Source organism: Sprattus sprattus, assembly GCF_963457725.1.
Source record: "Sprattus sprattus genome assembly, chromosome: 4".
Taxonomy (NCBI): domain Eukaryota; kingdom Metazoa; phylum Chordata; class Actinopteri; order Clupeiformes; family Clupeidae; genus Sprattus; species Sprattus sprattus.
Genome location: NC_137923.1, coordinates 6,954,517 through 6,969,827, shown reverse-complemented (window position 1 = coordinate 6,969,827; position 15,311 = coordinate 6,954,517). Strand labels below are relative to the sequence as shown.

Here is a 15,311-nt window from a genome sequence, read left to right as displayed (position 1 = left end):
TTCCACCTGGGAGCTGGGGAACATGCTGCACATGTGATGCTAATTGACCTTTGAATTGGTTTTTACAGTTCTGAACAGTTCCAACCGATACCGCTCACCTACGATCTTGCTGTGTTTTCCGCCTCAAATTGGTGACAGGTGAAGAGTCTTCCGTTTCAGTTTCCTCTGACTGAGAAATACAGTGTGTGTGTGCGTGTGTGTGTGTGTGTGTGTTTAACACCCTCACGGTGAAAAATGCAGTAAAGGTTTTACAGATGGCAGAATCCGAAGCCCCAACATGTTAAAGCTGCCTCTCAGGCCCACCAAGTATTTGAAAGGTGTAGACATTATGCAGTAGCGTACGGCAAACTTTTTATCCCACAAAACGCTACGCCCAAGAAATCACCCTCTGCGAACTTTGTTTTGTCCAACGTTTTGGTGGAAGGTGTGAATCACATATGTCTTATGGCCCTGTGCGTCCACCGAATACCCCGTATGCCCCCCCTGGGGGGCACGTGAGCGCAGTTTGACCCCCTTCCCTTCCTTCCCCACTCTCCAAGGCTGTTATATTCAGAGAAGTCCGGAGCCAGGGCGAGTGTGGAGAACAAAGGGGCGGGTGTTTGCCGCGGGCCCACAGGCTGGCCCGCCGGCCTGAGTCAATTTGCCCTGTTTGCCGCCGCTGCTGTTGACTCTGACGGCCCCTCTGTCCCCTCAGGAGGAACACAAAGAGAGAGTTTCTGGAGTGCATGACCTCACTGTACGGCAATGTGCTGTTGTAGAGGAGGGGGGTTGACAAGACTGTGTGTGTGTCAGAGTTTTTAAGTTGTAAGACATTTAAGCCATTAATGAGTCACACACTCACACACTCACACACATATTTGCTCACTCACAACCAGGCCCGAAGGCTTTTCCCAAATGTTTCTTTATAATTTTCTCTCTTTTTTTTTTTTGCTCTTCTGGCTGCCAGTAGTGAGCGGTCCAAGCGGGAATGAGGAGAGAAGTGAGAAAATCCAGTGACATCAGAGTATAGAGAAGTTGTGAGAAAGTATTTAGTGCCGAAATCTGTTTTCAATCAGGAGCAGGAAACAACATTGTCGGGCTAAATATCACCGCTACAGTTGTATTTTCGAAGTACTTTCCGTTTCCAAACCAGGTTTTTATTGCGCAGGTTGCACGTGGTCCTTCAAGCATCAAGTTCATCACCTTGTTCAGATCACTATGGAGTGACTTCACACAGACCGCACTCCTCACACACCTTTGTTCTTTTAAGCAGGGTGGTATTTCAGTTGTTGATGCAAATACCAGTCACACACAGCCAACCGTGTGTGTGTGTGATAGCATGATGTGTGGCAGTGAAATGAATCATCCCTATCGAAAGCCTATCGACCTAGCTCTGGTCTGGTTTAATCGTGGGCCACTTCATTACCAAGCTCTGCACCCTACTGCCTGACATCCCTGCTCCCACTCTTATCCCCAAAAGTCCCGCCCCTTAGCCTTCGTTATCAGCCACTTATGCACTGTCTGCCACCTTCACTCACACAGACACACACATTCCCTGCTGCCCCCCCCCCCCCCACACACACACATACACACACAATATATGTGTCACCATACACAGTCATACAGCCCCCCCCCCCCGACAGACAGGCATACACAGTGATACACATTTACAGTCATCCCCCCCACAGACATACATACAGTCATCCCCACACTTACACCCACTTCACACACACACACACACACACACACACACACACACACACACACACACACACACACACACACACACACACACACACACACACACAGTCACACACTTGCGCACTCAGACATTTCGGCTTACAGGTGCCAAACCATGATGTCACATGTTGGGTGTTCCCATAAATCTCAGTCATGCTTTTATTCGCCGTTCACCTCCTGGATGCTAGCCTACATCACACACTTACACACACACACACACACACACACACAGAATGCAGCAACCTGCTGGCTCCTAACGTGCCTGTGTCTGTGTGTGTGTGTGTGTGTGTGTGTGTCTGTCTCTGTGAGAGCGCATTCTGGAGCCATATGTGGATGTGTGAGGTGGAATATTCCTCTGTCGGCCTGCACACCTCCCTGCTTTTCAGGAATTCAGCATGAGGCCCCTCACTGCGGCCCGATGGAACAGCTCAGAAGTCGTCATAATTTACCTTTTGCTTATTTATCCCCCACACACACACACACACACACACACACACACACACACACACACTGGACTGACATACACACACTCGCTCACTCGCTCGCCTCCTTCCGTGGCATGATTTATACAAGGCTGCATCTGTTTTAGAGATCGGCGCCAGCAGCGTCTTGCAGGCCGATGCTCCATGGTGTCAAAGGGCATTCAACACCCCCCACCCACCCTCACACACACACACATGCACACATATGCACACACACACACACCAGAGAAAGGATAGAAAAGATCGGCCGTGAGCCCGGGAGGGGACAGGAGGCCATGGTTCTCTTACACTCGCGCATCATAAATGTCTCCAGCAGGATGGAATAAGGCCCTGTGCTCAGCCACACATCCACACACACACACACACACACACACACACACACACACACACACACAGAAGGAGAGACATACAGTGCAGACCCCTGTGAAGTTGTTTGCGCTGCACTTCTGATCACTGAAGGCAGAAAAGTGAACCCTTTTAATTGTGTATTCAACGATGTACAGATGTACAGATTGGTTACATAGTGCGTTCTGTCATTTTTGGCTTTGCGCACTTTTTACGGCCAAAGTCTGGGACCATTTAGTGTGCAAATGAAGCTTAATGTTTCTTCAGCTTTATTTTCCTCTGGAGTGTCTTTTCCCTATCTGTCACTGTTGTGCAGAAGGGGCCGAAAGAAAAAGCTCACAAACACCTAGCCTATATATCTATACGCTGATGGACTGGCTGGGTGAGAGCACATCAGGTTTACGTTAGACAGGCCCAGCGTTAAAATACAGCCCAGATCCTGAAACACTGTCAGCGGGCTTCTGATATGCCACTCATGAATGGGATGAGGTTAGCTTCGCAACAGGTGCTACTTTCCTTCTGCCTGCCTCTTCCTCTTTTTACCGCATCCTCCTTCACTCCCTTACTCACTCACTCCCTCTCTCTTACTCACTCACTCCCTCTCTCTTACTCACTCACTCCCTCTCTCTTACTCACTCACTCACTCTCTCCTTCTCCCTCTCACTCACTCACTCACACTCTCCCTTCACCTCCTCCCTCACTCATTCATTCCCTCACTCAAGTATTCATTCACCTACTTCCTCACTTGCCCCGTCTCTCTATCTCTCTCCTTCCTTCACCCCCTCTTTCTCTGACTCAATCACTCATTCTCTCTCTCTCACTCCCATCCTTTCACAGGACACTTCTTCCCCCACGGCGGCCATATTGACTGCTCACAGGAGGTCTCCGGATGGTTCCGGCAGCATTGTTAGGTGTGCTGGAGGGAGGGGGGGGGGGCTCTGAGGCTGAGGCTGAGACTGTCTGATGTGGCCTCATAAAGGACACAGGAAAGCCAGGGAGTCCATTAGAGCCTGGGTGCCAGCGGTCGCCATCCCAGAGTTCCCCTCTCAGACGTGTCTCTTCCCCTCAGCCCTGCCAGAGCAGATGGTCCCTTGAAAAAAGGCCAATTAATATGTGGACCGGGGAGGGGTAAATTAGAGGCCGTATGAAACCCATACACGAGCTTCATACATCAGCGTGTAATTAGTATCTGCCCTCAAGAGAGGGGGAAAGTCCAAGGAGGTTTCTTTTGTTGTTGTTGTTGGTTGTTTTGATAGTTTTAGATCTTGCGTGTGGTTTTTTATAGCTTGGGGCACTGTTGTGGGTTTGCCATATCACATTCCGTAATATTGCAGTCTTCGGGCAGGCTTTTATTGGTATTCTTTAATCACTTTGTTCTGATCTCTCCCTCTTAACCTCCCTCCTTCTCTTCCTCGCTCTCTCTCTCTCTCTCTCTCCCTCTCTCTGATGTCTCTCTCTCACAGACATCCCAGAATGCACATCAAGACAGGCCTATTGGATGCCCACCTGTACTGCCTGAGGAAATCTGTGGTCGACTTCGTAGTAGACAACAAGTAAGGGGATTTTTCCCAGTCTGTTAAGTCTCACACCTCCTTCTGTTAACCCTTCTCACGTCGGCCATCAGGCCTAACAGCTCACGTCTCCCAGCGATGTTAACGGCCCAACTCCTCCTCCTCCTCCTCCCTCCCTGCATGCATCACCCAGACTGGTTCTTGATAAACACCAACATAAGCGTAGCTGGAGCGGCGAGTCTTTGAGTCGGCTGAGGTGTTCAGCCAAGGTGTTAAGTACTTTTACAACCTGTCACCTTACAGGTTTATAGTCTCTGCCACCCACCCCCCCCACACACACACACTAACACACACCACCCTACACCACCCTACAGTTGCTGTGTGTAACAGTTCTTTTTCTCACTTCTTTAATGGCTGAACTATTGTTTTTTTTTATGGCTGTTACTTCTGTAAAGTTAGAATGCAAGAGGTTGAAGACTTTCAATTTGACTGTCTGCAGATGCCCACCCCACCCTCACATCTTCTCTATTTCTCTTTTGAGTTTCGTGAATGTGAAACGGGAACCAGGCCTCCTTCACCCCCCACCCCCCCCCCCAACACCACCACCACCACCACCACCATCCCACCTCCATCACCCAGAGTATCTCCGCCCCCTCCACCCTCTCTCTGGGCTCTCCCAGGCCTGCCTTTGTGCAGCTCCGGCGGGCTTTGTGCGGACTCTCAACAGCCTCTTGGAAGTACTGGAGGCAGTGGCTGCGTTTGGCCCATTGGCTCTGTGTCCCCCTCACACAGTGTGCTTTCTCTCCCTCTCTCTCCCTCTCCCCCTCTCTGAAGACCAGTCACTCTGCTTTGACATTTTAATTTGCTGGGCCGCTGATATAAATATCATTTCATCGAGGGTGACCCCGCCACTGCCCTGCCTAACCCCACCAGCCCTCCCCTCCGCACACACACCAGTCTCTCCTCCTTCTGCACTTTCCTCTTTCTCTCATCAAAGTACGCTGACTTTTTTTTTTTTCTTCCATTATTCAGCCCCCTCTTCTCACTTTCCTTTCAGGTCTCCATTTTAGTCTATCTCTTTCTGTCTAGCTCTCTCTCTCTTTCTCTCTTGCTCGCTCTCTCTCTCTCTCCCTCGCTCGCTCAGCCCTTCCGTGAAAGTTGTATGCACTGCAGCTCTGAAGGAGGAAATACGGACAGCGTAACTGTTGTTTCTTTCTCCGCTTTCACATGGAAATTCTAATCTAGCCTTAAAGAAAGTGAAGCAGAGGGGAGAGCCAGAGTGGGGGGCCTAGACTGACTGCACGTCAGAGAGACGGCAGAAACGCACGGCTCTAAACCATGACTTGGTCCCCGCTCTTACCTCATGGAGAGCCTTCAACTTGAGTTTTTTTTGTTTGTTTATATGGCCATAGTCCTTGAACTGTAGAGACACCCTACACACATATTACATGACCCCTAAATAACTGATGGAGGAAACTCATTGGACTGTTCCAAAAATGTTTGGATTTAGTTCCATCCTACACATCAGGCTTGACTTGAGCAGAAGACGTTATCTATCCCTGCTTCTGTGGCGTCTTGAGTGTCCTTATTTGTTTTTGATGTACTCAGGTCCATCTCCTCCATCCGGGGAGAGTTAGTGCCTTACCTGGTTCGGAAACAGTTCTCCAAGTCCATGAACTCACAGAGGCCTAAAGATGATGTCGATCAGGACCAGAAGAAGAAAGATCGGATTGCAAACCTTGGTAAGTAGTTGTGCTTTACTACATTATACCACATAATGCCACAGAGCATATCTTAGTCTGCTAACCCTAGGTTATATGTTACCAATACAAGCTATCACTACAATCTATGTAGTGTATAGCGTACTAAGTAGTCACACATTTTCTATTCACACCCTCATTAATCACGTCTACATTCCCCCCACCCATCCCCCCCCCCCCCCCCCAGACATCCTTGTGCCCTCTAAGGACGACATCCTGCTCCAGCTTACCCGCGAGCGCTCCTGCTGGAACGATCACCGCGGCGACATGAGCGAGGCCTACCACGGGGGCAAGCTGCGCTGCTACGTGCACCTCATGGAGGATGGCATGTGCTACCGCGTCAACACCCTCGCCGCCTACATCGAGGCCAACCGCATGGTGAGCTAACAGCAGAAGCACTTCTGGCCATCTAAGATTTACGAAAGGGAAAACTGAGGCGTATACGTATAAATAGTCTTTTGGAAGGGTAATAAGTGCGTTTTCCCAATCGGCCAGCAAGCACTCAAAAGAACATGAAGTAAGAAATGAATGCATTTACGAACGTCGAAGTTTACAAAATGTTAAAGATTTTCTTGAAATTAGTCAGTGTGTCTGTGTCCAATGATTCATTGATTCTACAAAAAGCGTCACATCAACCCACATCACACAAACATCGTAAGGAGTCACCTTAAGGAGCTTATTGCTAATTACACATTTTTCTCTATAAATGGTTGAGGTTTGAGACCACATCGTACACTGTTGCATTAATATACATGAAGATGTCATGCTTGAGATGGTACTTCAGAGTCCTGGAATATGATCTTCCTGTAAGTGCGGGATCCACACAAGGTGGATCTCTGTCCTCTCCTTTGCCAGTCCACCCAACTGAGGTGGGTTTAGGTTGATCAAAAGTGTCACACTTTTAAGCGGAGGTTAGTTCCTTTCAGGAACTTTAACAACAAATAAATACTTTGAGTGTTAACAAGCATGTCCCGTGTGCTGTTTGGAACAGGCTCCGAAGCTGTTTGATGACCCTCCTGTCCACCCGTCAGCTGTGGTGGCGGAACGCTGTCTGGTAAGCCAGCCCCTTCCTGGGGCTGTAATCTCACTCGCATGTGTCTGCATAAACACACTTGTGTTGGTAATTAATGTTGTAGCAGTAACATGGTTTGCATCCTGCAAATGCATGGGCTCTCTCTCTCTGTCTCTCTCTCACTCTCTGTCTGTATCTCCGTCTGTCTGTTTGTCTGTCTGTATCTCCGTCCGTCTGTCTGTCTGGCTGTCTGTCTGGCTGTCTGTCTGTCTGTCTGTCTGTCTGTCTGTCTGTCTGTCTGTCTGTCTGTCTGTCTGTCTGTCTGTCTGTCTGTCTGTCTCTCTCTCTCTCTCTCTCTCTGACCCGCTCAGTCTCTCTCCTTAACTCTCAGGTTCTCTCTGTCTGTTTCTCAATCTCTCTCTCTCTCTCTCTCTCTCTTTCTCTAGTTTTCTGTACTTCTGCCTGTCCATGTCTCTCTCCCTGTCCGTTCTTTAGCTTTGTGTTTTTTGTTTATATTTTGTCTCAGTGAGGTGAGGCTCACATTGTGAAGAGCAAGCTTTCAGTGATGAACTGGACTTTGTCTTTGAAATAAAAATGTAGCTGTGTTTGGAGCTCTTAAGGATCAAGTGGCTGGGTAAGTCACCGTAATCCCTTCAATCTGTAATTACGTCTGTTTTGTCTCCGGAAAGGTTGGAGCTGACAGTATAATTGGATCCTCCTGTCAGATATCCGACAAGACGTCCATTAAACGCTCAACGATCGGCGCATCTACCACAGTGAAGGAGAAGGTTAAGATAACCAACTCCATCATAATGAATGGTGTAACCATCGAGGAGGGGTAAGATGATGCTCCCTCTCTACAGTATGTCTTTCCCTGTCTGGTGTTATACTCGTCTAAGTCGATCGCCCGACTTCTTTATCCACTAACTAATGTTCAGGCTTCCTGCAGGTGCCTTCCTACAAAGGAGCAGTGAGTCGATACCCCTAGTTCACAATACTGACACCATACTCTGCTAGTGCAAGACACAATGAAAACATTATATTTAAATGCCAATTGGAGCATCTTCATTTAATTGAAGAAGTCGAAACACAATTTAAGAAATTGAAATGAGTTCCTCGAACAAGCTGAGAAATGTTACATGGTTAAGGCAAAACGAAAGAAATGTCAATTTTCCAACTTGACTTTTTCATAGAGGACAAATCACAAATGCTGATAAAATGTCCAGTCACTTCAAGGCTCTAAACTTACGCCAGAACACTTGCTGTAAGTCATGTTATCTAAGCGGGGCAACTGCCTAAGCGGTTTGGGCTCGGCACCTTTTTCTGCGTGGAGAAAGTTTCCGGCTCGGAGGTTAATGCCATCTGCTGGATTAACTGCTCAGCGTTAGGGGGCAACAGGTGAGGGGACTTTCTCTCTCGCAGCGCTTATACTGAACAAAACAAATCTTTTTTTATAGTGTTTTCCCCTGCATTGCTTCTGGGTGAGACATGGGGATGGTGGGTCCTGGGGGAGAGAGAGAGTGGGAGACTAGTCCTGCTCTTGTTGTGCTGACAAAAAACAGAAACGTATGTTGTGAAATGTGCATGGCTATTCAGTGACCCTGAACAAGGTCACATTTCAACCCACACAGATAGGTGATGAATATAGATACAAAGCCTACAACCCCCCCCCCCCCCCCCCCCCCATTCCATTCTAAGAAATAACCTTTTCTTTTCGCATCAATTTTCATGTTGTCAGATGAACAACAGCAGTGAACACGTCAAGCGTGTCATGTAACAAGTATGCAACATTTAATGCAACATTTGTTTCTCCTCTTTTGGATCATCGTCTAACTCTTGCCAGCACCCTTGTCTTTCATACACTTGCTAATTTCTTTTCTCGTTATCGTTTTTTTTTTTTTGGCTCTTTTTTTTGTTCTCTTCTTGTTTTTTTTTTTCCTCAAACGGAAAGAAGTTAGATTAAAGCTGATTTTGAGTAAATGACGTCCTTGCTCGCTTTTGTGAAAGTCTGAGGATAACATGAATTGTTGTATAGAAAAAGAAAAGAGAAAAAAAGGAGTCTGTTATTTTAAATCCCAGGGAAGGGCTTTTGGTCTGAGCACAGTCTCCCCCCCCAGAACCAAAGTCCAGAGCCAGCATGGGTACCCTCATCGCCAAGTTAGTGCACGCATAAAAGGAAAGGAGAGAAAGAAAAGGAGTAAAGAAAGACGGAGAGAAAGAAAGGACAGAAAAGAAAGAAAGAAAGAAAGAAACGGCAATTCTTTCAGAACATAAAAAATGTAAGAAGGGATTAGCAGTCCCTGGCATGTTAAAGAAGGCACTTGCATTTTTGTCCACCCTTTGTTTGCATGTAGGAGTGCTTGTTTACAAAGTGGTGGATTCTTTTTGTGTGTGTGTGTGTGTGTGTGGTGTGTGTGTGTGTGTGTGTGTGTGTGTGTGTGTGTGTGTGTGTGTGTGTGTGTGTGTGTGTGTGTGTGTGTGTGTGTGTGTGGAAGGGGGGATGAGGATGGGTAGAGTACGGGGGTTGGGATGTGTGTGTGTGTGTGTGTGTGTGTGTGTGTGTGTGTGTGTGTGTGTGTGTGGAAGGGGGGATGAGGATGGGTAGAGTACGGGGGTTGGGATGTGTGTGTGTGTGTGTGTGTGTGTGTGCTCTAGGAGTGTGGGGTCACTGTGAGGAGGAGCATCGTGGTAGTAATTAGTGGTGTTTCAGCACAGCTTCTTTGGTGGTCTCTCTGTTTAAAAACGCCAATCCTTGTAATCTCCCGTCACCCTGCACCCGCCATCTCTCTCTTTCTTTCTCTATCCCTTTATCTCTCTTTCTCTTTCTCTCTCTCTATCTCTCTCTCTCTCGTCAATTGCGTGTGTTCGCTCGGGCTCCCCTCCACTGGCACACCTGAATAGATGGCCATGTGCCACTGCCAATACAGACCTGCCTGTGTCCGTGGTGGTGGCAGGACCTTACACATCACACACATTCAGAGTTCACAGACCTGCCTGTGTCCGTATCGGCAGGACCTAACACATCACACACATTCAGAGTTCACAGACCTGCCTGTGTTGGTGTCAGCGGGACCTAACACATCACACTCATTCAGAGATAGCAGACCTGATGCACCTCTCTCCCTCTGCATCACTCCTTCTGTCTCTCTTTTTTCTTCTCTCCTTGTGTCTTCCTTTCCTTCTATCACACTCAATCTTCGCACTCTTATTGCTTATTGCTAACACATAAACAAATAGTTATATTGCCAAGGTATTAAGGGTACACACAGGACACAACAAGGAAATATTTGGCACTGTTCATCTCTCTCTCGCTCTCTCTCCCTCTTTCTCTCTATCTATCTTAGTAATTTTATCTCAGCCCATCTCTTTTCCTGTCAGACTTCCTCGTACAGTCAGACACCCTCCCAAAGCTCCTTCACGCGGCCATGTAGCGGCAGGTTTATCTCCCCAACTGCAGTGGGTAAACGCTTGGCAGGAGAATGGGATTGTGCCAAGCCATGTGTGCCGTCGCCACCCAGAAGCCTTTATTTCCTATTGTAGTGATGTGTGAAGATAGCGTTCCAGACAGATCCCTGAAAGCATGGCAGAGTCCAGCGTATTTTTCTGTTGCTTTAAAAAAAGATATAGTTTTGACTTTATCACATTTAGCACAGTGGAGGCCACTACTTCCCCCAAAGTTCACTAAGTGGGAATAAAACAATAATGGCTATGGAGATATGGGCCACTGTGGACCCTCCATTGACGGCAAGATTCACACTTGTTCGTCGAATTCACAACGCGAAACTAACTCACTCAAACATATGCACGCACGCACACACACATACCCTTACATGCGCGGTGATGCCACTGCATTTTTCGATGGCATTGTTTTCTTAGTCACGCGCTGGCACACATGTGTGGGGAGGCTGGTGTTGTTTTTAATATATATGCTAATGCTGTCTTCAGGAAAATAAAACAAGCCTGCCGGGAAAAAAAAGAAAACTCTGAGGTATTATGTTTCCTCGTATGGGGGTGGGGGTGGGGGGGGGGGGGGTTGCGGGCCGGGTGAAAGAAGGACAAGACCCTCAGCTGTGTAATTAGCAGAAGACATGAAAGCTGAATGTTCATGGTGAATATGTTTCTGCAGTAGTGGGGGAAAAAAGACAGAGTGAAATTGGCCCAAGCAAGTCAAGTAAACATTAAACTGTGCAAATAAAGTTTTATGGTGCCAAAGCGATCCCAGGAAAATATTATTCTTTGAATGCTGTAAACATGCGGGATAGGGATGTGTGTGTGTCTGTGTGTGTCAGCACACACACAAATGTGTCTTCTCTGTCTTCCCACACATCCTGACCCAGGGATTGTGTTCTACTCCGCATGTCGGGTGTGGGAGACTCCATATCTGGTTCTTCTTGAACCGCCTGGTTTCCATAGCGTGTGTGTGTGTGTGTGTAGGCAACATTCTAGCCTTGAATCTTTTCCATGTTTTGTGTGTGTGTGTGTGTTGAATTGGGTGAAAGTGTGTGTCCTGTTCCCCCTGAATAATGGCAGTGTATTAATCCTTTTTTTTCCGTCTGGTAGGTGTAACATCCAGGGCAGCGTGATCTGCAGTAATGCGGTGATTGGGCGCAGTGCTGACATTAAGTACTGTTTGGTGGGGAGCAGCCAGCGCATAGAGCCAGAGGGTGAGCACTGAACACTGATCAACCGCTTCACACATTTACACACACAGATATGAGTGTTTATGTGTGTTTGTGTGTGTGTGTGTGTGTGTTTCTTTCAGTCCACTTGTGTTTATGTGTGTGTGTGTGTGTTCCTTTCAGTCAACTTGTGTTTATGTGTGTGTGTGTTCCTTTCAGTCAACTTGTGTTTATGTGTGTGTGTGTGTTTATGTGTGTGTGTGTGTGTGTGTGTGTGTTTGAGCAAGAGGGAGAGAGCGAGCCGTGGCTTGTAATCTGCTTTAATAGCGCATTAAAACCAAAGCTTGTGTGTACAATTGAGCTTTATTTTTAATATTCCTAATCCGCTCAGTCTTAAATCAGACTGTGGGCTTTGCATTGGTGTGTAAGAGTGAATGTGAACCTGTGTGTGTGTGGGTGTGTGTGTGTGAGTGTGTGTGTGTGTGTGTGTGTGTGTGTGTGTGTGGCTGGCTGGCTGGCTGGCTGGAGGCTGTTGTATTCCGGGTGGTCTGAGCCCTGGTCTCTAACCTCTCCATCAATGACACCGCCTGAGGCAGACTTAAGATGTCCAGAGACTGCCTGGGCCTAATTGACTGAACAACAGGGTGTTGCTACTCCACGCACCCCCGCCTCCAAACTGCAACAATTTCCAGCCTCTAGACCCCACCCAGCCCTCCCCTTCTGCCCCTGCCACCATTCTCTCACCACTGTATGGGGTATCAAAGTGCGACTGGACCTGATTAGCCCAGCATAACCTCCAAAGACTTGGGCATACAGACCTACTGCCAGATATCCCAAATTACAAGTTAGACTGCTGTATACCCCCTCAGCCACACCCCATCAAAGCCCCTTTCACATACGAAACCCGTTAATGCATCTGGAAAAACAACATAGATGGATCACAAATATTTATTCCCACTCAGTCTATAATGGTACAGTCACATATTCAGTATTCCCACCTGCTTATATTTAACAGGATGCTACAGAGCGTGAACGTCTGCAAGATGTGTAAAACATGCGAGGTCTCACGCCAGTTCACCTAGCTATGAACTATCCTAGCTATCTCCAGCTTGGGGTACCATGTTAACAGTTGCCATTTGCTAGGGTGTGTTAATATGAACTAATTATCTGTTAAGTTAAACTATTATATTTGGGGGGGCAAAGCTGCAGAGGCAGAGTGTTTCTGCCTTTTGTTATTATAATTGTATAATTGAGGAGACTGTAACATCAGCTAGATAACGAGCTATCATTGCAAAAGGAACTCTACCAGTTAAACCATTTAAGACTATTTAAAAGTTTCCTTAGCAAGCTAGCTAGTTAGCTAGTATAGCAACTAGGCACCCATACGAACCAGGAATTTCTCTAAGGCATTCTTGCGTTCAAAGTAATCACAACCACTTGCTGATGATTAAATGGCTTCACATAGACACTAAACAATCCTGAGAGAAATAATGGAACATTAATGCAGCCAATGAAGGAGGAGACCTCCCCCTTCCTCTTGCCCTTCTCGAAAACGTGAATCTTGCTTTTTCGATTCACAGTGGAGCCGTGGCAGTAGATTACTGTAAATGTCCCCGGGGAATAGATTTGACTTCACTACCATTCCCACACAACACCATAATTGGCTTTTAGTGTGAGGGGGAATGGGGTATAACACGCACACACACACACACACACACACACACACACACACACACACACACACACACACACACACACACACACACACACACACACACACACACGATTCAGTCATAAACTGCACAGCTAGGGACCACCATTCAAAGATATCCCCCAGAATTAAGAAAAGAACCCATCACAGAGGTTATTGTAACATATTATTTAAAAAGCATTGCTTATAATAACTGCAATAAACGTCCTACCCCAGCAGCCCAGCGGATGACAGCCGCTCCTTTGAGGCTTCTGAAGCCAAGTCATCATCTTAATTTAATAGGGGGAAAAAAAACTCATCAAAGTGCCAAGTTGCCCTGTAGTTCTGATGTTCCTACCCTCCTGAAATAACAAGCACTTGCAGTCCTTTGAAGCAACTTGAAAGCTCTGTGTTCTGTTTAAGATGGTTTTGGCACCAGTGTTAAAAAAAAAAAAAAAAAGCCCTGCTTCTTAACCGAGGATAGCACTATAAATAAGATTTGAATGACATTTCAATATGATGACAGTATTAGTGCAGATAAAAGAGGCGCTTTAAGAAGACACAGAGTCTCAAGCCCAAGCCCTGCCTTTCCCCCGGATTCTGTCAGCAGGAGGGACACTCTTGAGGATAACATGTCCTCTCTGTAGGCCAGTAACCTTCTCTAATCACTGAGCTGAAGACTGACGGCAATATGACAGGTGGAACATGGCAGAGGACCATAAAGGTGGCTCCATCCATCTCGACCTTCCAGTCCCATCCTACTCCGTCCCATCTGGTGCAGTTGCTCCTCTGTGTACACCCTCCCTGTTCCCAATAGGGGCAGCGGCGCTGGGCTGTGCTGGGCCGGGCCGGTTGTGCTGCTGCTAAAAGCATTACAGTTTATTCCCCTGGCCCAGCTGGTGTGGACGGGCAGCAGTGTCTGCCGAGGACCACCCTGGCGAGAGGGAAGCGAGAAACAGTCTGCATGGCGATCAGGTGTGGCTCTCCTGCAGGTGTTCCCTTTCCCCACCGTTGCTCACAGGCGGCCAGCCGTTCCCCTGGATTCACTCCATGTTCTGTGCCTTAACTGCCCCACACGCACACATACACGCACACGTTCACCACGGCCACCTAAAAAAAAAAAAAAAGAGCTTCTGGGCTTAGAAATGTAACTCTCCTAGCGTTCCATGCTCTATTTATCTTTCCCCAAACTGAGAAATGAGTTTTTTCGTACAGATTCCGTCACACTAAAATATGTCTTTATATGGAACATTAATCACCTCTCCATGATTTGGTTTGGAGTTGCCTTGCAGACCCTCTGTGTGTGTGTGTGTGTGTGTGTGTCTGTCTGTGTGTGTCTGTGTCTGTGTCTGTGTGTGTATGTGTCTGTGTTTCTCTGTGTGTGTGTGTTTGTGTGTGCTCCTGTGTGCTCCTGTGACTGATGTGTTTGTGTCCGTCTATTATAAGATGTTTCTAGTCTGGTGACATTTTCATGGATTTGTATAAAACTTTCGTAATATTGAAATGTGATGGGGATGAGCACAAAATGCTGTCGGTACTTGCCAGTTACATCATCTGTTTATACTTGAAGTGTGAAAAGAAAGGATCATAGCCTGTGGTGATGGGAGAAACACATTTACGTTACTACTGCTCTCGTAGAGACTGAAGGGTCATATGCTGGCTCAGCTTGTCAGTCATCTTGTATTATTAAACTTTCTTTTGCTCTTCCTTGCAGCCGAAAGAACCAATGAGGTAATTGTTGGGAGTGATCAACTTATGGAGATCTAGAAAACTTGGCCACGACACTTTCTCACAGAAGACCAGAGAGAGAAGATAGCAGAGGGGGAAGATCTGGCCTCCTACACCATTGATCTTTATAATCACATCCACACACAGTGTCCAAAATAAATGCCAGCTATTTATCTCAAAACACACTCAGTGTCATCCTTTCTTTCTTTTTTCTTTTTTTTAAGAATGTCTTTCTCCACGTGTTTCTTCAGTTCTGTCTTGTGGTGGCCTTCTTTGTTTTAAAGAGATCAGAAACAGTGTGGTGGGAGAGAGCGGCTCATTCATGCTACTCTGCATGTCCGGCCGTATAGATTCAGCCGAGACGCTTGGCTGTGAAGACGGCTCTGTGGATGAGCTATTTGTTTGGCGGGACCTCCAGGACCCCCTTCTCATGACCACCGTGAGT

General features: G+C 47.1%; 1 protein-coding gene across 1 annotated transcript in view; it reads left to right on the top strand.

The window, feature by feature from the left end:
- Positions 1–15,049, top strand: part of eif2b3 (eukaryotic translation initiation factor 2B, subunit 3 gamma) — a 27,458-nt gene extending 12,409 nt beyond the window's left edge. Inside the window, exons 6-12 of the mRNA XM_080836923.1 lie at positions 4,010–4,099; positions 5,666–5,799; positions 6,005–6,195; positions 6,809–6,871; positions 7,519–7,667; positions 11,390–11,493; positions 14,853–15,049. Coding sequence (XP_080693049.1) covers positions 4,010–4,099; positions 5,666–5,799; positions 6,005–6,195; positions 6,809–6,871; positions 7,519–7,667; positions 11,390–11,493; positions 14,853–14,905 — 784 coding nt within the window. The 3' untranslated portion in view covers positions 14,906–15,049. The remainder of the gene's footprint in view (positions 1–4,009; positions 4,100–5,665; positions 5,800–6,004; positions 6,196–6,808; positions 6,872–7,518; positions 7,668–11,389; positions 11,494–14,852) is intronic.
- The last annotated feature ends 262 nt before the right edge of the window (positions 15,050–15,311 follow it).